Raw genomic sequence first — 25,126 nt, 5'->3', positions numbered from 1 at the left:
ACCTGCGAGTCCCAGGCACACCGAGCAGCCCATAGCGCCGTGCTGGTTCTCTGCCTTGACCTGATACTGTGTTTGTTTGTTTGTTTGTTTGTTTACGTGTTTACCTGCCAGTCTGAGGCACACCAAGCAGGCCATGACACTATGTTGGTTCTCCTCCTTGAGCTGGTACTGTGTTTGTTTGTTTGTTTACGTGTTTACCTGCGAGTCAGAGGCAAACAGAACAGGCCATGGCTCTGCTGTATTATTTTTATTGTTTGTTTGTTTGTTTACCTGCGAGTCCGAGGCAAACAGAACAGGCCATGGCTCTGTTGTATTGTTTGTTTGTTTGTTTGTGTGTTTGTTTACCTACAAATCCCAGGCACACCGAGCAGGCCATGGCGCCATGCTAGTTCTTTGCCTTGACCTGGTACTGTGTTTGTTCGTTTGTTTGTTTGTGTGTTTACCTGCGAGTCCGAGGCATACAGAGCAGGCCATGGCACCATGCTAGTTCTCTGGTACTGTGTTTGTTTGTTTGTTTGTGTGTTTACCTGCAAGTCCAAGGCATACAGAGCAGGCCATAGCGCCGTGTTGGTTCTCGGCCTTGACCTGATACTGCCCCATGTCCCTCAGTGAGACGCTCTGTACGGTCAGACTGGACTCCCCGGTCCGCGCGTCAAACACGGGCTGGTGCTTCCTGCTCTCTGCAACAGGAGACAGACAATCGTAAACTTAGCAATCGCAAACGCTCCAGCTTTATCATAGAAATGTCTTTGTGGCTTCCTCCAGAACACAGGATATATGTATAATGTTATATTCTTCCTGATCTCTGAAACAGGTAACACACAATCGTAAACTTTAGCTCCATCTACCAGTTGTATCATCTATTGAAACTTGCTCATTCAGAACACAGGCTTTCTACACATGCAACCATTAGGCCTAGGAAAAAAAATGTTGTGTTTCCTGTTTCAGTCCTGAAAAAAGTAGGGTCGGTAGGTAGGGATTATCTTTTTTTTTCTTGTATTTTTTTTTTAGGCTGGCCAAAATTCAAGCAAACTGAAATGCATGATGACACTTGTCTTTCAGTGTCAAACTTTAATTTTGTACATGATAGATACATTTATTCTTCATTAGATAGGACAAGCAGTGTTTTACTTCAATAAGAAGCAGGCTAAATAAAAATTCTAACTGGAAGCTATGTGACTCCACTGCTCACCCAAAAAAAAAGTCTAGGGTCGGCAGGTTTTTTTAGGGTAGGTAGGGAAACAGGAAACACAACATTTTTTTTCCTAGGCCTTACAGCAATACTCAACTTTTTTTAAGTCCACTTTTATCATAGAAACCTGTATGTGGCTTACTCCAGAACACAGGCCATGTTTCCTACACTCTGAAACATGAAATCTGCACTTATGAACAACAATGTCCAACTTGTTCAACAGCGTTATTATGTGAACTTCCATGTGGCTTTGCTACTCTTAAACCTAGCACAGAAGAACATGATTGTCTAGCAATGTCTAACATATCTAGCGCTAGTCCTGACCAATATGACCTTGCCCGTCCACATCCACTGCACGGTGCTAACTGCGGGCCAAGTGCTCAGCATACAGGAGAACATACATTGTAGCTGCCTAGCAATCTCTACCCTATCTAGCGCTAGTCCTAACCTAGTATGACCTTAAGATTGCCCTTTCAGAGCCATTGCATGGTGCAAACTGCGGGCCAAGTTCTCAGCATAAAGGAGAACATGTCTGCCTAGCAATGTCTACTCCCCTGGTACTAGAACTACTGTAGAACTGAATGCAACCTAGTGCTAGTCCTGACCTTACCCATCCAGAGCCACTGCACAGTGCTAACATTAGGACGGGTGCTCAGCATACAGGTGAAGATAGCTAGTAATATCTACCTAGCAATCTATACTCTATCTAGCGCTAGTCCTACCTAGTATGACCTTGCCCATCACAGCCATTGCGGAGTACGTACAGAAGAAGAACATTTTGTCTAGCAATGTCTGCTCATCTAGTGCTAGTCCTGACCATGTATAACCTTACAGAAGAACATGTCTACATGTACCTAGCAATTATTCATTCTAATGTAGCGCTAGTACTGACCTAGTATGACCTTGCCCATCCAGAGCCACTGCACGGTGCTAACAGCAGGCCGGGTGCTCAGCATACAGGAGAAGACAGCTAGCAATATCTACCTAGCAATCTTTACCCTATCTAGCGCTAGTCCTGACCTAGTATGACCTTGCCCATCCAGAGCCACTGCACAGTGCTAACCGCGGGTCGGGTGCTCAGCATACAGGAGAACATATCTGCCTAGCAATATGCTACTCTAACCTAGTGCTAGTGCTCACTGTGTTTTACTATCTTTTTGAGCGCTAGTCCTGACCTACTATGACCTTTCCCATCCAGAGCCACTGCACGGTGCTAACAGCAGGCCAGGTGCTCAGCATACAGGTGAACATACATTGTAGCTGCCTAGCAATCTCTACCCTATCTAGCGCTAGTCCTGACCTAGTATGACCTTGCCCATCCAGAGCCACTGCATGGTGCTGACTGTGGGCTGGATGCTCAGCATACAGATCAATATGGCTGCCTAGCAATAAGCGACAAGTACACAACCTAGCGCTAGTCCTGACCTAGTATGACCTTGCCCATCCAGAGCCACTGCACAGTGCTAACAGCAGGCCGGGTGCTCATCATAGAGGTTTGGAGAACACGACTATCTAACAATGTTTACCCACCTAGCACTAACGTATGTTGTTATGCTACCTAGCGCTAGTCCTGACCTAGTATTACCTTGCCCATCCAGAGACCTAGCGCTAGTCCTGACCTAGTATGACCTTGCCCATCTAGAGCCACTGCACAGTGCTAACAGCAGGCCGGGTGCTCAGCATGCAGAAGATGATGTCTACCTAGTAATTAATTTACTCTAATCTAGCGCGAGTGCTCGCTGTGTTTTACTACCTAGCGCTAGTCCTGACCTAGTATGACCTTGCCCATCCAGAGCCACTGCACAGTGCTGACCGCAGGCCGGGTGCTCAGTGTACAGGAGAAGACGGCCGTCCCGCCCTCCAGCGTGAAGCAGTCCTCGGGCAGGCTGAGGAACTCGGGCGCTCCGGGCGGCCCGCGGCGCTTGACGGACCCCTGCCGTACCAGACCTGGTCTCCCCAACACATCCTCATCCTCGGAGTCGGAACCTGCAGGGGGAGGAGTCTTCAGGTGAGTATCTTTATCAGGAGAGCATACATGTGTAGCTGCCTAGTAATGTCTACCCTTTCTAGCCCACATGAATCTTACACTACATACTTGGTGAGTTCGTTATCTGGTTTTGTCTCATGTGGGAAAGAGTATAGGTCTCAGGTTCTAAACCCCCGGCTGTTGTCATTGCAAGATGATGTAAACTATACTTCTGTTATATACAACACATCCTCATCCTCGGAGTCAGAGCCTGCAGGAGGAGAAGTTGGCATACATGAGTCTTACAGGTGAGTTTCTTTATCTGGTGATCCCTCAGCATGTGGGAAAGATATGCCAAATTAGAATATATAATGGCACTTACTCAACCCAACTGGATATGATATTGGAAACAGTCAGATGTTTCAGATAACATTCTGTGACGCTGAAGAGATCTTGTTGGAGAGCACGTTTTATATTCTAAGTACTATGAACTTTCTAATACAATTGGGAAACAAAGGTACGACAAGTTAAGAAAGAGTATGGGTCCTAGAAATTATCATCAATTAGAACATCCTTGCACCTTTAATGGTAACAAACTTTTAAGGAACCACTGAGTTTGCAGTAAAGCTTCAAAACGGGAAGTGGTAAGAACGTCTTCCCCAGTCCTGACCTTCGTGTATGTTGGAAGCTTTGCTCTCCTCATTCATTTTGCATGTTTCTGTTCAGCAAGAATATCATATCTTATTTTACATCTTTAAGAAATATGATCCTAGTCAAGTAGCTGCTGTGATTTCTTCTACCAGAGTTTCAAAATGGGAAGATTCTTCCCCAGTCCTGACCTTCGTGTATGTTGCAGGCTTTGCTTCCTCATTCATTTTGCATGTTTCTGTTCGGCAAGAATATCTTATTTTACATCTTAAATAAATGTAATCATAGTCAAGTAACTGCTGTGATTTCTTCTACCAGAGTTTCAAAATGGGAAGATTCTTCCCCAGGCCTGACCTTCGTGTATGTTGGAGGCTTTGCTCTCCTCATTCATTTTGCATGTTTCTGTTCGGCAAGAATATCTTATTTTACATCTTTAAGAAATGTAATCATAGTCAAGTAACTGCTGTGATTTCTTCTACCAGAGTTTCAGAATGGGAAGATTCTTCCCCAGGCCTGACCTTCGTGTATGTTGGAGGCTTTGCTCTCCTCATTCATTTTGCACGTTTCTGTTCGGCAAGAATATCTTATTTTACGTCTTAAGAAATATAGTCAAATAGTGTCACCTGATGACTGAACTGAACTGAACTGTCAAGTAACTGAGTTTCAGAATGTGAAGACTCTTCACCAGGCCTAACCTTCGTGTATGTTGGAGGCCCGTATTTACAGGTTCATTGTACTTTTCAACAAGCACAATGAACAGTGGACAACAGCTTAATGTTCTGTCCTAGAGACTGCAACCCTTTCCGGTCGCGTGCATGTCGGGTGAGCGACAACAGCCGGAATTAAACTCGCGGTTACTATCAATTAATAGTCTTCTCACTCGTGTTCTGTCGCGAGATCGAGACTAGGCCATTCTCCGTGACCAAGAGGTGCTGTCAGACTTAAAAAATTTGGAGGTACGTCCTCTACCTTTGATAAACAGTCACTGTTGGAAGAAAATTGATAGTAACGGGAAGTGGGATGAACGTCTGGGACGCCCGACTCTTCCCCTGGCTGACCTTCGTGTATGTTGGAGGCTTTGCTCTCCTCCGAGGGCTCGCTGACTCCGAAGTCGTTCTCTGTGCTGACACGGAAGAAGAAGACGCCTTCCTCCGGCAGGTGATCCACCAGGTAAGACGTCTCCCGCACGTTCTTAGCCTTCACCCGCCACCGGGAGTCCTGCAAGGAACAGGGAGGGGAACTTCTTAAAGACAGCTTATAGTTTGGAAAGGAAGGAAAGTGATCTCGATCCAGTTTTAGCTCTGAAGAGCTAGTCTTCCACTGGTCGTGACAGAGAGGACAGATGCTATGTACAGTATTTGTAGGTTCAGTGTACCAGGGAAATTCCCCTAGCTCTTTCCAACAAGCACAATGAACAGTGGACCACGGGTTAACATCCTGTCCTAAGGACTGTAACCCTTTCCCGTAGCGCGTATGTCAGGTGAGCGACACAGTCGGAATAGAACTCACGGCTTCTAGTTCCATAGGTAGGGTCACTCAACACCAGGGCAAGGCACGCTACAAGTTTGGGCGTATATTGTTTAGAATTACGGTTGGAACTTAACATGGGTTTGGTCAGCATTGTTGAATTATGAACTGCTAACAATACTACATGTACTACGTATGCCCACCTCTGACTCCCTGAACTCGATGATGTACGATAGCGAACTTTCTGTGTCCTGCTGTGGTGGAGGCGGGTTCCATGACAGAATCAGACTCGTCGCGGTGCGACTGGAAATACGCGGCTTTCCGTACGGAGGCTTTGGGGCAACTGAGACAGAAAAGATACACAGACATTACTCAAGTTATCTTCATACCAAAAATCATGACAATCCATCAACCACTTCTTCAGTTACTCTCTTTCAAAGTCTGAAACTTAACTGCCTCCTGCAGCTCTAAAAATGAACTAGAGGGCCCAAACACTTAGTCTACTTACACCAAGAGCTTTGTGCTAATTAAAAGGAAAATCAAACTACAGAGTTCAGTTCTAGATTTTTTTGAAAACATGACATTCATACTTTCCCTGCTTCGGCTCTTCTTGATCTGTGGCTTTGCGTGCGGGGATCGGGGCGGGGTCTGCTCTCTGTCCTCCTCCGTAACACCTGCAACAAACAAACAAACAAACAAATTGAAGGTCCTACTGGCCACTTGAATATTGGCTGGCTTTGAAGCCAATGTTTTGTGAAATATGTGCTAATTTTTTTACTGTCACTTCAGAGGTTTTGTTTAGAATGTTACCTGTTTTGCAGGTCAATGCAGACAGAATAAATAGATGAGGTTCTATACATTTTGTACATTGTGTATCTTTACAATCATGTAACTTTGCCACACATATGCAGGACGATATGCTGTACATGTAACCTGGGATGGTTGCCACATTCCCCCCTTCTGTATCAACATGTACCTTTGCCACACTTTCTCACCTTCTGTTTCCACAAGCAAATTTGCCACACATGTACAGGACATGTAATTTAGCCATCCGGCTGCTAAGTGTTCTTTCAATAAAACCCATTCATTCATTTATGTAGCAGGACGGTTTTGCCACATTCTCACCTTTTGTCTCCACAAGCAAATATGCCACACATGTAGCAGGACAGTTTGCGACATTCTCACCTTCTGTTTCCACATGTAACTTAGCCACACATGTAGCAGGACAGTTTGCGACATTCTCACCTTCTATCTCCACATGTAACTTTGCCACACATGTAGCAGGACAGCTTGCCACACTCACCTTCTGTCTCCACATGTAACTTTGCCACACATGTAGCAGGACAGCTTGCCACACTCACCTTCTGTCTCCACATGTAACTTTGCCACACATGTAGCAGGACAGCTTGCCACACTCACCTTCTGTCTCCACATGTAACTTTGCCACACATGTAGCAGGACAGCTTGCCACACTCACCTTCTGTCTCCACATGTAACTTTGCCACACATGTAGCAGGACAGCTTGCCACACTCACCTTCTGTCTCCACATGTAACTTTGCCACACATGTAGCCTTCCCAGCTGGGCTGTTTGCTACACAAGCGTAGACTCCAATGTCCCCTTTGCTGACACTGCTGATGACCAGCGTAGCCACGCCCTCTTCTGTACAGACAACAGAAAATAGTTCATAAGATTTTCTGTGTTGTTGTACTGAAGTGTAGTTCTTGTTTGTACTACAGAATTTGCAGTCCTTTCATTTCAAAATTCTAAAATTCTAAATTGTCTGGTATAGAACATTCCACCTAAATATTTTTGAAATCTGTATACTTGTTCATAACTTACCTTTATCTAACTGTCATCTTTAAGACATTCTCACCTGTATAAGACATCTTGACCCTCCGAGCCGCCGTCACTTCCCTCTTCTTGTGGAACCACATGACCTTTGGCCTGGGGTCACCTGTAATCCGACACCGAAAGGTCGCAGTCTCACCCTCTGACACGGCGGAGTTTTGCAGACGCTGCACAAAGTTCGGGATTATGCCGACGGCAGCGGCAACTGTGGTGGAGCTTCCTTCTCGGCTGGAAATGAAAAGGAAAGTGGTTTCAACTTGGTACAAAAAGGAAAGTGATCTCACTGGACACAGCTACTGTGGTGGGGCTGCCTTCTTGACTGGGAATAAAAGCAAAAGTGATCTCAAAGAGAGACAAAAAGAAAAGATGGGAGCACAACATAAAAGAGTGGAGTCTGTTTTGAGTATAACCAAAGCCATGAGAGCGGCAGAGGACAGAGATAGGTGGAGGAGGATAGTGGATGGACCAGTCATGGTGGCGCCCAAGGACCCATACGGAGGTCAAGGAAGGGATAGGTGAGGTGAGGTGATACCTTTGCCTGGTGATGGTTGATTCTCCCCCAGCGTGTTCAACAACAACAACAGGACAACAACAACAACAACAGGACGTAAACAACGACAACAACAGGACGTACCTCTGCCTGGTGATTGTTGGTTCCTCCTCATCTACGAACAGCTCAGCACTACAGCTGGTCTCCCCCAGTGTGTTAACAGCCTTGCACACCACCTCCCCCTCATCGTCGGGGAAAACCTCCGGAATCACCAGGGAGTGCTGATCGTTGGCCTGGAATATCCGGTACTCCAGGGAATCCTGCACCTCCCTGGAATAGTATACGGTTTAACTCATCAGTCATCATTTAAATAACATAAATTTCTTCATATGTACAATGTACATTTATATGATTTATAATTTTTCATCACAAGAAGAAAACGGAACATTCTAGAGACAGTTCTACAGTGACTGTCACAATGCATTCCAGAGAATCTTGCACCTTCCTGGAATAGCATACAGTTTCAGTTATAATGTAGTGGTTTATTGAATTACTCTTCAGTGCTTGTCACAAATCAGCCAATGGCTGTATGGTGCAAAGATGCAAAGATTCTTCGCATGAGGTAACATTTTTTGTATCAAAACATTATTGTTTGTTTGTGATAAGATGTCACACTTACTTACAGTACCATTGCTCGGTTTTGATGGGTTTTTTTCCTGGTGTGAGTGGATCAATTGAATATGAATAAAAAAAAGAAGCAAGTTGCCTCACCTGTTGTGCAGGTACCAGGCGACCTTGGGTTGCGGAATCCCGATGATCCGACAGTCGAACCGTACTTCCCGGCCCTCCATCGCGTCCGTATCCTGAAATGTGTGGACGAACTTCGGCGGCATGGCGTGCGTCGTGTCAAGCGTATACTCCTCGGAAACGTGAAGCCTTGCGCTGCACGATGTTTCTCCGTAGCCATTGCTCGCCTATAACAAACAACTACTGTAATTCCTGATTTTTTCAATGTACTTTTATGTTCACGGTTTTCACGGTGACGACTGTAACGTGAACTTATCATTGCCGATAACAAATGACTCGTCTTGGTGATGATAGCAAAAAATTTGTTTACCGAGAACATTTAGTTCCGAGAACAAGTTAAATTTTCTCAGACCGTGAAAGTTTGGTACCGAGAAGAAAAAGTGAATTACAGTATCAGATGATCTGCACTCATACATTGTGATATCTATTAGTAAGAGATTCCAGTTGTGGAAGCTTCCTTTAGACCATTGAATGTATAAATTGTATTACATTTGCATTGCATTTACAAAATGTTAAAACAAATTACAATACAGGTGTTGCTATCGCAAACCTGTAGCTCTGATTGGTTCATGACGAAAGAAAAAGAAGAACACACCAACAACAAAAATAATATGTTTTCCCAACTAGGGAAAGTAAAGTAAAGTTGCTCACCTTGCAGGTGTACAACCCCTGGTCTTCTGGGTATGCCGTCTTCAGGACCAGTTTCGCCATATCGTTCTCAAACGACATGGAGAAGTCTGGCGTGGGTTTCAGTACGCGGCTGTCCAGCAGCCATTCGATGTTCGGGTCCGGGTTCCCGACCACGGTACAGGTGAAGCACGCTTGCGACCCCTCCACCGCGAAAACGTCGGCAAGGGTGGTCAGGAAGGACGGGGGCCCGGGGTGAGCCGGCCGGCGGGACTTTTCTGGGTGAAAATAAGAAGCTCCACTAGTTACTGTCAGTAACTGTTATGCCATAGCCTTAGACCTTTAAGCCATCAAATTCACTGGACTAAACAATGTAAAAAAACACTCAGTCTGTCTGTTTTTGTATAACTAGCATTACATCCACCTGCATTCTAATAGAAGTCTAAGTGTAACGTTTTTTGTAGAAGAAAAAACAAGCTCACTTTACTTCACAGTCAATGTTGAGTGCCCATTGATAAATCCCTGAAAATTGCACAGTGATTGAGAAAGCACTGGACAATATAAAGTACTGCCAAAAATGTCCTTTTGAGCTCATCAGAAAATCTATTTCATGGTGTATGCCAGCTTTATGACACTTCTGTGTGTGGAAGAAGCCTTGGCCATGAGGCATGAGCAGCTCAAACCATGAACTACCTTATAGACAGGTCTGTAGACAGCTTCCTTAGCTTTGACCGTGAGGCATGTGCAGCACAAACTGTGAACCAGCCTATAGACAGTTTAGAAGTTGTAATCTGAGCTTCCTTACCCTTGACCGTGAGGCGAGCGTAGCAGGCCACCTGTCCCAGCTTGTTCCCCGCCAGACAGCTGTAGAGTCCTTCATGTTTCTTACTGGCCACAGGAACGATCAGGCACATCGACTCCTCATCTTCAAACAGGAACTGGTACTCTGGGTCCTGCGTGATCTCTACTCCGTCCTTGTACCTGCAGAAATAAACAAACAAGTAATAAACAAAACAGACAAACAACAAACAGGAACTGGTACTCTGGGTCCTGCGTGATCTCCACCCCATCCTTGTACCTGCAGAAATAAACAAACAAGTAATCAACAAAACAGACAAACAACAAACAGGAACTGGTACTCTGGGTCCTGCGTGATCTCCACTCCATCCTTGTACCTGTAGAAATAAACAAACAAACAAAAAATCAACAAAACAAACAACAAACAGGAGAAATAAACAAACAAGTAATCAACAAAACAGACAAACAACAAACAGGAACTGGTACTCTGGGTCCTGCGTGATCTCCACCCCATCCTTGTACCTGCAGAAATAAACAAACAAAAAATCAACAAAACAGACAAACAACAAACAGGAACTGGTACTCAGGGTCATGCGTGATCTCCACCCCATCCTTGTACCTGCAGAAATAAACAAACAAACAAAAAATCAACAAAGCAGACAAACAACAAACAGGAACTGGGTTCTGCTTGATCTCTACTCCATCCTTGTACCTTCGCAAAAATCTTTTTGGGAAACAAAAATCAATGCAATGAAGGAGTCTCTGTTCATTTGAGCAACTGTAACGGGGGGAACAATGCTGACTGGGGGCGACATTGGTTATCTGGCACCTATATATGTATAGTGCGTGACTGCAAAGCTGATTTGTTAGAGTAACTTTACACAAAAGAGCTGCATTATATTGGCTACATAATTGCTTGGGTGAGCCCGCTGGACAGAGCTGCATAGAAGAACTGCTGCCTAACTGTGTCAGGGATCCCAGCAGCAGTAAAAGTCAAATAACGGATACTACTACTAGATACAGACAGGTGACAGGTAAAGGTGGAAGGATTGTCTCACCAGGTGACCTCAGGTTCTGGCACACCTGTGACCTTACAGTCCATCCTGGCAGGGTCATCCTCGGTGACCTCGCACGGCTTGATCTTCTGCTGGAACTCTGGATGGACCATGGGCTCTCCTTCCTCGTCTGTCAGCTCTGTGGACAACAACATCAAACTTTAACCTTTAACATTCAACCTTTAACCTCACATCACCACATGTAGATTTTCTGCTGGAACTCCGGATGGACCATCGGCTCTCCTTCCTTATCTGTCATCTCTATGGACAACAGCATCAACCTCTAACATTCAACCTTTAACATTTAACCTTTAACATACAAGTTTAACCTTACATCACCAGATCTTCTCTTTCTGGAGCTGAGTGCTCTCTGGAGGCTCTTAGCAGCAGGGGTGCACTATTGATAATGTTTTGCTACGGAGATGTGTTTGGGAGGCTGTATTTTATGTACAACAAGCACTACATTTCAGCACCAAGGACATTGCCTATGGATACAGTTCCACCACAGTTAAGCTTATTGTAAATGCAGAAACTTTCGCGGTGGTTTAATGCGCGCGGTTTTCATGGTGGCCGTTTCACCGCGAACTTAAAACCACCGTGAACATTTTTCCATGGCAGTAAGAGACTACAGTGCATGCATGGTGCTACTGCAAACTTAAAACCACCGCAAAAAGGCCTTTTTTCCCGCTACTGCGAACTTAAATCCCCGCGAAAATGCATTTACAGTATCATACATGCCTTGTGACTGGTTCTAACTTGTCTCCTGCACAGTGATGACAGCAAAAGTGCATTTTTCACACTACTGCTGCAACCCCTTTCCAAACCACAGAACAAGTCACTCTGCTTTAGCAGATTTGTATGGAAGCTACAGTTTAGAAAAAAGTGCATTACACCTTGAAATGTTCACAGACCGAGTGGTTTTATTTCTATTTTTGAGAAGTTTTTGCAGCTACCTCTCTACCCCAAAACACTCTGCAAACGCACGTTTTTATGATTATATATAATTTACTACATGTACAGTATAATTCTCCATCATAAACTTAAATCACCATCAAATCTCCTTTCCTCTCTACCACGAAATTCCCCACAAAAATAACTGTACGTTAAGGACGTTCCTCGATGCGTAAGTCTGCTCTGCGGGATGTCTGTTTCCATTGTATATCTACCAAATTTGTTTCAATGCAGAGCATGGAACACCATAAAAGCCTCCTTTACTCTCCTACTGTAAAAATAAGTCCCCACTAAAACAAATGAATCAAACAGTAAGCACCGTACCTTCCTCGACGCGTAGCTCAGCGCTGCAGGAAACAACGTCTACAGAGTTGATGGCTCGGCAGGTGTAGAGCCCGGCATCCTCCGGGTACGCCTCCCGCAACACCAGACAGTAGATGTTTCCTTCTTGCAGAAACTGGAAATCCTCCGATTCCTTAATTGGGAAGTTGTTCCTCAGCCACATCACTGGAGAGAGGGAAGGAAGAAGGAGATTTGATGCATGACAGAACCCAACCTGAAAGCACCCTAAAGGATGCCCCATAAGAAAGGTTTTCATCTTGAGCGCCCGCTAAATTTGTACATTTTGAATGAAGTGCTGTGGCCTGTAAATTTTTCAGCAACCTTTCATCTGGAGTCTCCACAGCCTGACTATATATGCCTACTTGCCTACAGTACCTGGTTATGGTGCAAAGCAGAGGTACTTGACTATGCAACTGGTCCTTGGTACTTGGGCTGCAGTACCTGACTGTGGTAGTACCTGACTACAGTACAGTATCTTACGTTTCAGTTTGTTGTCTAACTAGTATCTGGTTATGGTAATATATGCAGCCGGTCCTAATGCTATGGTACCTGGCTGCAGTACTGGACTTAGGTACCTATGGTTATGGTACCAGACGTACCTTCAGGTTTGGTTTTGGGGTCTGACTACGGTACCTGACTGCGTACCAGACTATATGTGGTACCAGACGTACCTGCAGGTTTGGGTTGTCCGATGACGACGACCTCGAACCTGGTGGTGCTCCCCTCCTGGACTGTCTGTCGCAGCATCCTCTTCAGGAACACTGGAGCTGTGTTCTCTTCATCCTCCCCAGCTGTGAAGTAGGAACTGCTCTCCGTGTCTGCGAACAGAACGGTAAAAACGATAACTAGCGTAACATCCACTCTCTGTGTCCGCATGCATTGAAGGCGGTCCGGGAATGATGCCCCGGACTATCCTGCCTGGAGTTAATTAACTAAAGCTGACCGTGGCGGGTCAGTGTGTGGTCGGATCAAACAATCTCCTCGGATCAAAACATAAATAAACAATCCTTTATTATAACCATAAAAATGATAAACGGCGTAACTTCCTCGCTGGCTGTGAAGTACCAACTGCTCTCCGTGTCTGCGAACAGAACGGTAAAAACGATAAATGGCGTAATACAGGTGTGTTATACAGGTGTGTTACCTGACTCGGAGAATGTGCCACTGTTGTACTCCTCTGATTCACTGTGACATACAGGTGTGATATACAGGTGTGTTTTACAGGTGTGTTACCTGACTCGGAGAAGGTGCCACTATAGTACTCCTCTGATTCACTGTGACATACAGGTGTGTTGTGTTTACAGGTGTGGTGTGTTTTACAGGTGTGTTGTGTTATACAGGTGTGTTATACAGGTGTTATATAACAGGTGTGTTATGTTTTACAGGTGTGTACCTGACTCGGAGAAGGTGCCGCTATAGTACTCCTCTGATTCGCTGTCGGCGGGAGACGAGACGCCCGACATGTCCGAGCCGGTCGATCCACGCCGCTTCAGCGACGTCATCCTGGCCAGCGGACGCTTCCCCTCCTGCAGGGGGAGAATCATTTGTGTTGGCGAGATGGACATTTCACTCCAAGCTACAGGTTAGTCTACATTTTCTTGCCTTTTATTCCTGTTGTTACATTTTATTTTATACAAAGCTACATCCATCCGTCCATCCATCAGTCCCATGGTTTAGAGATTTCGCAACACGTCAGACATTTCATGGTCACCCCAAGTTACAGGTAAGTCCAATTACACTACCTTCCCATGCACAGCTATGCATAGAGTGTCTGCCTAATACCCCTGTCGAATTTGGCGAAAATCGATCGGACGACGATTATGCGAGCCTCGCTTATAATTATAACTTTATTGCGCAACAATTTTACAAGGTACAAAGTATGGCTTATATGTGACAGGGACGGTTTTCAGGTGAAAAATACGCGCAACCCTCTGTCGATCTTAAATATGGCCGATCTTCCATCGATACGCCCGAAGATCGTGGATAATGTGACATGGATATAAGGTATATCATCATCAATCACTACCTGAAACTGTGTAGACGAAGGCACAGGCTTTTCCCTCAGACTCTGTTTTCATGCTGATTTTTGGAAATCCAGGTCAGTTTTAATCTCCAAGCAGATCCTACGATGGAATAAGATAGTACCAAACTAGCCAAGTAGTGTAGTCAGCCAAGAGGTGTCCATTTGCCATGTAGCCAAACACACTCCTAAGCCGGCTTCACTCCTCTGCCAGCTTTTGATACTATCTTATGCTACCGTAGGATCTGCTTGGAGATTAGTCAGCTTAGTTTTAGATGCAAGAACCAAGAGATTGAATGTAACAGTTAATAGTATTCTCTTGGTAGTTTCGTTCTGCTAACAGCAGAACTTCCAAGTTGAGGATTTCAAGATATTGTAGGTAAAAGTAAAAAAGAATAAAACAACTGCTCCATCTTGACACACACTCACCGGGATGGTTGCGACCACCTCCTCTATGGTGCGACCTCTGACCTCCGCCTCCTGGGGCACAGGTTCTATTTTGGCCACCGGTTTCTTGACCTCTTCAGCCATAATTGTGACCTGCAGGGGTCAAGGTCATCAAAATCTGGTCACAAGTTTATTTCTTTGTAAACCAGAACACTTCACTGAAGCTGGGGTAGAGTCACTGTCAGATTTCAACTCAGGAAAAATGCACTTTAGATGGAAGAAAGGGAGATAAACTTTATGCATGGTTTTAAGAATGTTCTACAAGTTCATGTCATTTTTCTCTTTTCTACACACCATCCTGATGTTTGGTAGGTGATTTGAATGTTAGGCATGCCAATTTTTTCACATTTGGTGACTTTAAGTAATTTGGAGTAAGGACACATATAAGAATGAAACCAATACTTCAAAGGCAACTATATTTCACTAAATTGATACATTGATTTTGCAAAACATTTCATAGTAGAGAAGTGTTGAACATTGGGACATGATACATTTTACAATGTGGGAAAGCAAGACAATACAAATGTACAGTGAGAGGGAGAAAATGCTACTTGTCAGGAATTAAATAAGATATACGACAAAAGAGTGGACAAAGTTTTCAGCTGTAGCACAAAGGAAAGCAAAGTTAGTACTTTCTAACTACAGGTGGAAATTCTACAAGAAAGGAGAGAAAGGAACTTGTGAGACGGGATGAACAGTTACACAGAGTAACAGGTGTAAGTACTTTAATAGCAGCATGAAGCTGAGAGGGGGAGGTGGTGCAGTGTGTACACAACAATTACTGTAATAGATATAGTACTAACTAAAGGTAGGGCTGAAGACAGAAGCACAGGGGAACAGCTGACACCTGTTACCATGGCAACATTTTCAACTATTTTCCTACGTTCCTTACAAAATTTCTTATGGAGTCGGTTGTGATAGAAATAGAATTGCCATGGAAACAGAGTTGCCCTGGAAACAGTCGCCATGGAAACAGTTGCCATGGAAGCAAGGTTGTCCTAGTAACAGTTGCCATGGAAACAGTTGCCACAGAAACAGTTGCCACGGAAACAGAATATGTGGCCAATGAGAAGCTGCTGACCTCCCCTGTCCTCTTGGCGACCTCCATGACCGCCACACGGGAGAAGGCCGGAGGCTTCGGCTTGGGCGCTGGCTGTGAAAGTTAACGGAACTGGGTCAAAAATCACAAAACATGCTTTTGAAACTTCTTCTTTATAATTTCCAAATTGACCGGACCTTCCTTACATATAACTTCATATCTTCTGTTATTTTTTAAGAAACTGTATGATCAGTTAATGTTGGATGCCTCATTCAGAAATGACTGGTTTACACCCCTACTCACCTCGGGTGGTTCCTTCCTCGTAGCTGGCGCTGGTTCTGGTTCCTTCTGTATGGATGCAACCACTTGAGCCGATGGGGGAGTCGGCTGTTCCACAGGTGGTTGGGGTGAACCGGGTGCCATCTTAGCTACGGGTGACTTCTTAGGGGACGGAGGAGGTGTTGGGGTCCTCTCAGGAACCATCTTAGCTGGTGGAGACATCTTAGCCACTGGGGATGTCTTAGGAGAGACTTTCTCAACTTCTTCAACCTTCCCTAATAATAATGGAGATGGTTTCACCACCTCTCTCTTGGGAGGAACTGGTTTCGGTACTGGCTCCCTAGCCTTCTCCTCAGCTGGTTTCTCTGTTGCCATGGCAACTGGAACAGCGGGAGCGATGGAAGCCGGTCTTGCTTGAGGCGGCACTACTACTCTCTCCGTCACCTGTGATACAGCTGGGAGCACTTCTTCAGGCTGTGTAAGGGTGTGCAAAGGACACCTCAATGTATTAGATTAGAGTTGCGACATAACCTTTTTTAAGCTGATGATATTACAATTGATGTTTATGACTTTTTGTGACAGTAGAATGCATGATTCCTAAGTTCATTCATATTATGCTTACGTCCTATTAGAAGTTGCCTTAATTTGTCAAAGTTGCTGTGAACTTTATATAGATCTACAGTAAAATGAGATAAAACGTTGCAAAGAAAGGGCAAAAATTGACAATGAAGGTTACTTAATGAATTTCACTCTTACTACTACTACTGTTTGACAAATTTTAAGCCAACTTTATAAAGAACAAGTACTCTTGTATCAAGCAGGTTCCAAGATAATAACACAGATGATTTTACTGTCCCTCACCTGTGCTGAAGCCGTGATCACCACAGACACCAACTCCGTGGATCTCCTTACTTCTGCAGGCACAGTGGAGATGGCTGGGGTAGACCCTGCCTCCCTCCGTGGAGCTTCTGGACTTCTCTTTGCCTCTTGAGGAGCTGCAATCTCCATCTTAGGAACCTCTGGAGCCTTCTTAACTTCTTCCACCCCTTTCTTTCTTCTTGCCACTTCAGGAGCCTTTCTTTCATCCACCTTTTTCTCCTTCACCTCAGGTGCAGCCTTCTCGAGCTTTGGCACAGCTGCGTCTGGTCCCTTCCCCACGCCCAGTTCCTTCCCCGCCTCTGTTGGCGGTCTTTTCTCTACCACCTTCTGTTTCTCTGTACCGACAGATACTCTCTTTTCTACCTTAGTTTTCTGTTCTAGCTCCTCTTGTCTTCTCTCCACAGAGGGCACCTTTCTCAACTCGGCAAACGGCGCCCTTCGTCGCTCTTTGGGTTGCTCCACTCTCTCAGCCTCCTCCATGGATGGAGTTTTCTTAAACTTGAGAGGCTTGGCCTGTTTGAAGATGGCCAGGTTGGCACGCTGTAGGACCGAAGGTGCTTCGCTCAGCTCCGGACGCTCTTTTTTCTCTTCCTGCTTCTTTACGTGAGGAGGAATCCTCAGTTGGCTCGGTGGTTCCGCTTTGCGCACGAAGAGAGGTTTGAACTTTTCTGGTGCTTTCGTTTCGGCCTCTTTGCTTGGCGACACTTTCATGCGGTCAGCAACGACGTGTACCTTCGGCTTTGGCGGTGTAGACGGCGGGGTTTCCGGCTTCTCCCTGATCGGTTGCAGAGACGGTTTTTCGATCACGGTTATCCGTGGGAGGTCCAGCGAGGCAGATTTACGTAATGTAGGAGTGGGAGTAGGTTTGACGGGAGTTGGTTTCTCGGCGCCGCCTTTTGTCGTCACCCCTCGGATCTTCTGCGTGATCTGACTCAGCTCATCAGGAACCGACTTGGAGTGGACCAGCGGCGCTCTCACTGGCTGCTTCTTGACAGGTCTTAGACCCTTCCTCATCTGGAGGATGATCTCCAGAGGAGACTTATCATCCGGAGCATCGAAGGAGGAGGATTTCTTGAGAAGCTGAGGCTTGGACATCCTGGCTTCGACTGTGGAGCGATCGTCGAGCGACTTTGCTTTGACAAGTTTTGGTACGGCCAGCCTTCCTGGTGCAGGCGTCGGTCCTTTCTCCTCCACTGAGAAGGAAACTTTCATTTTGGGCACTTCTGTTCGAGATGTCTTCTTCTCCTCTGCTTTTCTCTCGTCTGGAATCTTGGAGGGCACTTTGGAGACATGTTTCAGAGCTGGAGAGGTTGGTTTTGACACCTCCTTTTTCGTAGTTTGTGGCACTTGGGGTGTTTTTGGCTGCACGCTTGGTTTGGTTTGTCCTATAGAAGGTTTGCTTACGGGTACAGCAGGCACTGATTTTGGCACGGATGGGGCGACTTTCTTTTTGGTATCTTTTGGTGCAGGTTTTGTTTCCATCGCAACAGATGGTTTGGTTTGCTCCAGAGGAGGCATGTCTTTGTAGACGTCAGCTTCCTTTTCCTTGGTGAAAGGAGAAGACTTGGCACGATCTGACAACGGCTTGTCTTTCAATATGGCAGCTTTTTTGAAACTGAAAGGAGAGGCCATGGACGGTGAGCCAGGTGAGGGGGGAGTTTCAGTTATGGTAGGAGGAGGTGGCTTGGTGCGGGGAGTTTCAGAAATTGCAGGAGGTGGTGGTGCCTTTGGTTTTTCGACTTTTGGCTGTGCAGGTTTGCTTATGTTGGGGTCTTCGAGCGTTGGTTTCTGGAGCCGGCTTGACACAGCCTTTTGTTTCATGAGTTTGGTGGGCGACGTGCGAGATTTCTGACGGCTGGCAAAGGGCTCCTTTTGCTGTTTTGCATCAGGTTTTTGAGTCTCAGGTTTTTGAGTCTCTGGTTTTTGAATCTCAGGTTTTTGCTGTTTGGTTTGTGGGAGTGGTTCTCCTGACTTCTGCACCTTGGCGCTGGGCGGGTGTCCTTCCCTTGGCGATGTCGCAGGGCTGCCGGTTGGAGTGGGGCTAGAGGTGACCACGACACGAGCGGGGCTCGGCGTACGCGGCCGTTTGGGGCTCGGCGTCTTCAGCTGACGGTCGGTCTGCGGCTTCTGCACGTCCAGCGGAACCTTCTGATCGATTTTCGGAGGAGGCTGAGCGGAACCGGGGCTTTCGTCACGGCTTTGGGAGAAGAAATGCCCCGTGGGTGATTTCATCGGACCAGGGCTAGCGATGACGGTGATTTTTGCAGGAGTTGGGCTTGGAGTCTGACCCCGCCCGACCCCCATGACCTCGAACGAGGCTGACTTCTGTACCGGCCGCAGCGGGCCGGACATGACCGTGACTTTTGCCGGACTCACGTTTCCTCCTCGTGGACTGACGGGCGCGACCATCGCCGACGGCAACCAGCTCCCGCTGTCACTTAGAGGTCTCTGCTTCTGCGGGGGTGGGGGGTAGGCTGGCTCGATAACCATGGAGTGGGGTCGCTCTCTGCGTGGAAGGGTCGTCGTCCTGGCAACCACGTCTTGAGACGGAGGCATGAAGGCATCGTCAGCCGACGCTTGTTTAAGAAGCCCTCCTGAGACTTGACTTTGAGGCACTTGCTGTGACCCTGAGGGCATCTTAGACACCTGGATTTGAGGCTGTGATGAAGAGACGTCGAACGATCTTGACTTAGAAAGCTGTCCTGGTCTGCGGACATCGGGAGGCAAAAGTTCTGCTCTTTTTGACGTCGGGGTGCTGACAATTTTCGGTACTTCGATTTTCGCTGCTTCTTTCGTTTGTACCACGGCAAGCTGGGGCGGGGTCGCAGGTTCTGTTGGCGCTGTCCCTTCAATCGTCCTTGACTTCACCAGCGGGGGCCTCGGAACTGTTAGGGTCGTCTTGTGTTGCCCAGCAGCAGGCCCGTTCGGGTGCCCGGCTTTCTCTGTGGTGACATCCTGAATAGAGGCAGATTTCTTCAGCTTGGCATCGGGTCCTTTATCCAAACCAGAATCAATGCTGGACACAGAGGCAGTGCGCGTGATCTGGCCGAGGGGGCGGGCACCTGAAAAACCCTGCAGCGAACTGCCCTGGGCCTCCAGCTGTTTCATGGCTCTCATTTTCTGGTGGGAGTGAAGGATGGAATGGGAGGCGTGATAGAATGGTGCCAAAACAAGTGATCAGCATGGCATGACAGTGCAGAAACTCGTGTGACAAACCTAAACTGATATCTTCAATAAAAGTCAAAGCAAACCAACAAAAGATAACCAGGTGCTGATCAGAGCTGTCTCCAGTTCTCCTCCCTTCCCTAAGGACTGATTTTGCTTGTTGGGACCGACAAAAATTTCAACCAGTCTACTAGCGATGGGTACCTGTAAACCGTTCATATTGGGCTGGACTGATACTGAACCTGAATTTTCTGTACCCACCGCTACCATCAGCACTCCTTGACATGAAAGTAACAAAAATGAATTTTTAAACTTAAAAGGACAGATTTAAAAACAAAAACTATCAACATGGGCTCCCAAACAATGAGTAGAAAGGAAAAAATTGAAAGCTAGAGACAGCTCTGGTTCTGATCCTTCTATGTCAGAATAACATGCTTGCACACAAAAACTGCCCCTGCATGCACTAGTCACAAGCACACACCCTCACAGCCACGATACCTTAGTCCACACAGACATCAACCCCCTGAAGTGCTCCTGTGGGAAGATAGAGGGCGCTATACACACGTGTGTGGCTTTCACCGCACGGTGGGCGGACAAGCCACGACTGCAAAACTCAGGCAAAGTGCAGAAAACATGTACAACATGGTGCAGTGCAAGTGCAGTGACTAAAAAAGTCGGTGCTTCATTAACATATCATTGAGCACGACATATACATTCAAGACAACATTATCGCTTCAGCCTACATTTCTATAAAAAAATAATCGTCTAAGCAACATCCAAAATACATTCATTACACTATAAAGTCTAGAATACAAACTATAAAAGATTCTTTTAGAAAATCTGCAATGCCCTAACATTTCAACAACATACATCTTGCAAGACTTCACTTCATTTCAACTGAAATGCTGCTATAATAATCATTGTTCATACACATAACATAACAATTGGTATACAGTAAGAAGTTGCACAGCACTATAGAGCAGACCATATAGCAAGACTTTGCTTCTTTTCAATGACATTGTTGCTACCATACATGTTCATATACAAGTCAGGTAATAAGGAATACAGCACATGCAATAGAAATACAGAAAACTTGTTACAGCAATTCAGCACCAAGGAGAAAACCAGTCTCTGTTTCCTAGACTGTCAATGGCCTTCCCCAAGGGGTTCTTAGTCAGAAACATATTACTTCTAGCTTTACAACAGGTGGCAAAACACCTGTTGATCTTTCAGAGGCATTTGAAGAATAAGATGTTCATTTTACCTGCCATTTTCTCCTTGCCATGAAGTCCTTGATGTTCTGTTTAGGCACGACGTAGTTCCCTGGGCTCTTCCTGTCCCTCTGTGTTGAAGGAAGGGGGAGAAAGTGTTGAGCTATTTCTTAACTCTTTGTAGGGGACAGTTACTACAAAGTACTGTAGCAGCATCTTCAGCATTTGATAGCTCTAAACAGGGCTTACAGTTAGAATTTTAGATTGTGTAAAAGTTGGGTGTGATAGGTCTGGTGTAATATAACCAGCTGCTGCGATGCGTGCCTGTGAAGCTGGCGCTACTTTGAAAGGCTTTACAGATAAAGATACAGACTATTTGCTTATAATAAGTCCCTGAAACTGTGTGTACCAGGGTACAGACTTTGCCTTAAGACTGTTTTTAAGTTGATCTTCCCATTGATATTTTTCAACTCAGTCTAACATACTGAATTGTTTTGGCAAGAGGGAGCAATGATCAAGACTTTCCTGCTGAATGTAATAATTTTACACTAATTGTTCTCCAGGTAAATATAAAAGGATTATAGTCATTGACTGGACAGAGATACTTGAACATGTAAGAATGTCAATGTCTCACCTGTAGCCACCTGTGCTGGAGGCACTGTTCGATGGTGTACCTCGCCCTGCAAACACACAGACTAGGGTTAACCTGCAGTCTACTAAGGGTGTCCCTATACAGATTCAGTTCTTCAAACACACAGACTAGGGTTAACCTGCAGTCTACTAAAGGTGTCCCTACAGTTGTATATTCAGTTCTTTAAACACACAGACTAGGGTTAACCAGCAGTCTACTAAGGTTGTCCCTATACCGATTCAGTTCTTCAAACACACAGACTAGGGTTAACCTGCAGTCTACTAAGGGTGTCCCTATACAGATTCAGTTCTTCAAACACACAGACTAGGGTTAACCTGTAGTCTACTAAGGGTGTCCCTACAGTTGTATATTCAGTTCTTTAAACACACAGACTAGGGTTAACAAGCAGTCTACTAAGGGTGTCCCTATACAGATTCAGTTCTTCAAACACACAGACTAGGGTTAACCTGCAGTCTACTAAGGGTGTCTCTATACAGATTCAGTTCTTCAAACACACAGACTAGGGTTAACCTGAGGTCTACTAAGGGTGTCCCTACAGTTGTATATTCAGTTCTTTAAACACACAGACTAGGGTTAACCTGTAGTCTACTAAGGGTGTCCCTACAGTTGTATATTCAGTTCTTTAAACACACAGACTAGGGTTAACCTGTAGTCTACTAAGGGTGTCCCTACAGTTGTATATCCAGTTCTTTAAACACACAGACTAGGGTTAACCTGTAGTCTACTAAGGGTGTCCCTACAGTTGTATATTCAGTTCTTTAAACACACAGACTAGCGTTAACCAACAGTCTACTAAGGGTGTCCCTATACAGATTCAGTTCTTCAAAAACATAGCCTGGAGTGATCCTGCAGTCTGCTAAGCGTGTCCCCAAATTTGGTCTTCGCACAGAACCTTTAACACAATTGCCTACTTTCTTTATTGGGTTTTGTTCAATGCAAGGCCTTTTGACCACTTTTATTATGCAATGAACTTAGTTGATGGATGGTGGAAAGTATCATGCTGGGACATAAGGGGGAAAATGGCTTTGAAAGCTTGAAGATTGTATACAAAACGAAAACATTTGTCATTGAGAGGGTTCCATAGTTTGTTAGTCCACATCATGGTTCACCAGTGGGAACTCTTGGTCAATCTTAAGAAAAGTACAGAATGTCTAAGACTTACTCCTTGCTCTGTGCCAGCAGGCCCCTTAAGAAGTCCCTGGCCTCTTCACCAATGGAAACTCTTAAGACTTAGTGAATCGTAAGCAAAGTCTGAATGTCTTACTCCTTGCTCTGTGCCAGCAGCCCCCTTAAGAAGTCCCTGGCCTCTTCACCAATGGAAACTCTTAAGACTTAGTGAATCTTAAGAAAAGTACAGAATGTCTTACTCCTTGCTCTGTGCCAGCAGCCCCCTTAAGAAGTCCCTGGCCTCCTCAGAGCTCTTGCTGACTCCCTCCCGCGTCATGTCGATGTTCCCGCGGATGATGTTCCGTAAGGTCGCCAGGTCCGACTTCCCCGCGAACGGAGAAACTCCGCACAGCCTGTCATGGAAGTGAGGTACGTGTTTGTTTGTTTGTTTGTTTTATTAAGATTTTCATTAGTGTACATCGTAACACTACTCTTCCTGGAGTCAGTGTACACTTGGTTTCACCACCCACTCACATTCTCGGTGTTTGTCTCACAACATCATTACAGATAAGGTAGCAGATACATAATCAACCTGAGTTAAGGTATTTTTTACCTGGCTAAATTGGCATTTTGACCTTCCATCATGTCTCATTAAACGAAAGAAACGTCCTTTTTGAAAATATACAACTTATGTTCCCAAATTTCCGATACTTGAATACCACGGAAAAATTTATACTTCTCATGCAATTAGATAAGCCATATATTATTGATTCCATTTGTCCTTATGTTTATAACTGTTTTAAGAAGCGAGAAGAAGTTGAACTTGTACATACTTGACTGTATTAGCATATGTAGAGATGATAAGATACCTTTTTTTGTCAAAATTGTACCTTATCACTAGCGCTACGACCTGTACTTAGCTTGTTTGAGCACAAATGTACAATAAAGGTCATTCATTCATTCATTAATGAATGAAGAAAGAATGCCCGTGAAGGAACCTGATACAATTATGGAGAAGAGAAGGGGTGACCCGGGCTAAAAACACGAGCCGTAGTGAATAGGGCTGGGTATCGGTACAGCGTACCGGTACAAAACCGGTTTTTCTTATTGGACCGGTCCAGAAAAACCGGACCTGAAAAAATTAGGTGGGCCGGATGTTGGACCGATTAGAAAATTAACAGATTATTTTGTCAGGCATTCACACGTTTTGACGCTTGCAGGTGGAAGAAAATAACAAGAGTGAAGTAGAGTAGAGTTTTACAGTCAATCGTACAGGTGCAGTTAGCGTTGTAGGATTTTAAAACGTCAGTGTAAGTCTAATACTCCACCAAACAGATTTCTTTGTAGTGAAATGGACCATTGGTATGAGTCATACTGCATCAGGTCCAGGTTCAGGTCCAGACCTGGACCTGATCCTTTGGACCTGAACCGGACCTGGACCTGAATTTTCTGTACCGGTACCCAGCCCTAGTAGTAGATACATGATCAACATGAGTTAAGGTATTTCACCTGGCTAAATTGGCTGTTTGACCTTCCATCATTTCTCATTAATGAATTAAGAAAGATTGCCCGTAAAGGAACCTGATACGAGGGGCGTGCAATAAGTAATGGTCCTGACCCACTTCCAGTTGTCTGATCTAAATGAAATTTTGTATGTGTAATAATTCATATCTCTATGGGTTATGTTGCAAAAGACAGCTCTGAACTAATTGTGGTTTCTGATTTATTGGTGTTTTAACTTAGTCAGGTGCGAAATGGACCAGGTGTGAAATGGAACCAGTTGAGTGTCGCGCAGTGATCCGGTTTTTGTATTTGAAAGGACGCACACCAAAGAAGACTTTTGATGAAATAAATGAAACTTATGGTGATGATGCCCCATCATATGACCTTGTAAAACGCTGGCATCCTGAATTCAAACGTGGCTGGAAGTCTGTGGAAACAGCTCCCAGACTCGGTCGTCCCTCTTGTGCCATTGATGAGGCATCAGTTGGAGGACCAACCTGGGGTGTCCTACAAAATCGGTGTCCAGAGCTGCATCAAACGATGGGAGAAATGCATAACTCTGGGTGATTCCTATGAAGAGAAAGACTAATAACTGTGCCAAGGTTTATTAATCTCCTGCTATGGGAAATGG

General features: G+C 45.3%; 2 protein-coding genes across 2 annotated transcripts in view; both read right to left on the bottom strand.

The window, feature by feature from the left end:
- Positions 1–11,070, bottom strand: part of LOC118405521 (striated muscle preferentially expressed protein kinase-like) — a gene marked incomplete in the record, with an annotated part of 29,858 nt that extends 18,788 nt beyond the window's left edge. Inside the window, 12 exon segments of the mRNA XM_035805024.1 lie at positions 586–680; positions 2,963–3,178; positions 4,865–5,024; positions 5,477–5,616; positions 5,864–5,947; positions 6,809–6,934; positions 7,149–7,351; positions 7,758–7,943; positions 8,385–8,587; positions 9,072–9,325; positions 9,853–10,028; positions 10,904–11,070. Of these exon segments, the coding sequence (XP_035660917.1) occupies positions 586–680; positions 2,963–3,178; positions 4,865–5,024; positions 5,477–5,616; positions 5,864–5,947; positions 6,809–6,934; positions 7,149–7,351; positions 7,758–7,943; positions 8,385–8,587; positions 9,072–9,325; positions 9,853–10,028; positions 10,904–11,055 (1,995 nt within the window).
- Positions 11,071–11,093: 23 nt separating this feature from the next.
- LOC118405520 (titin-like) overlaps positions 11,094–25,126 on the bottom strand; it is a 37,008-nt gene continuing 22,975 nt past the window's right edge. The window contains exons 8-17 of the mRNA XM_035805023.1: positions 23,253–23,405; positions 21,868–21,913; positions 21,287–21,364; positions 16,840–19,977; positions 16,003–16,452; positions 14,643–14,753; positions 13,587–13,719; positions 12,865–13,011; positions 12,176–12,358; positions 11,094–11,161 (exon numbers count right to left, since the gene is read on the bottom strand). Coding sequence (XP_035660916.1) covers positions 11,094–11,161; positions 12,176–12,358; positions 12,865–13,011; positions 13,587–13,719; positions 14,643–14,753; positions 16,003–16,452; positions 16,840–19,977; positions 21,287–21,364; positions 21,868–21,913; positions 23,253–23,405 — 4,507 coding nt within the window. The remainder of the gene's footprint in view (positions 11,162–12,175; positions 12,359–12,864; positions 13,012–13,586; positions 13,720–14,642; positions 14,754–16,002; positions 16,453–16,839; positions 19,978–21,286; positions 21,365–21,867; positions 21,914–23,252; positions 23,406–25,126) is intronic.

This window comes from Branchiostoma floridae, chromosome 18, assembly GCF_000003815.2.
Source record: "Branchiostoma floridae strain S238N-H82 chromosome 18, Bfl_VNyyK, whole genome shotgun sequence".
Classification (NCBI taxonomy): domain Eukaryota; kingdom Metazoa; phylum Chordata; class Leptocardii; order Amphioxiformes; family Branchiostomatidae; genus Branchiostoma; species Branchiostoma floridae.
The sequence above is the reverse complement of the archived record's forward strand: the minus strand, read 5'-3'. Positions and strand labels throughout refer to the sequence as shown.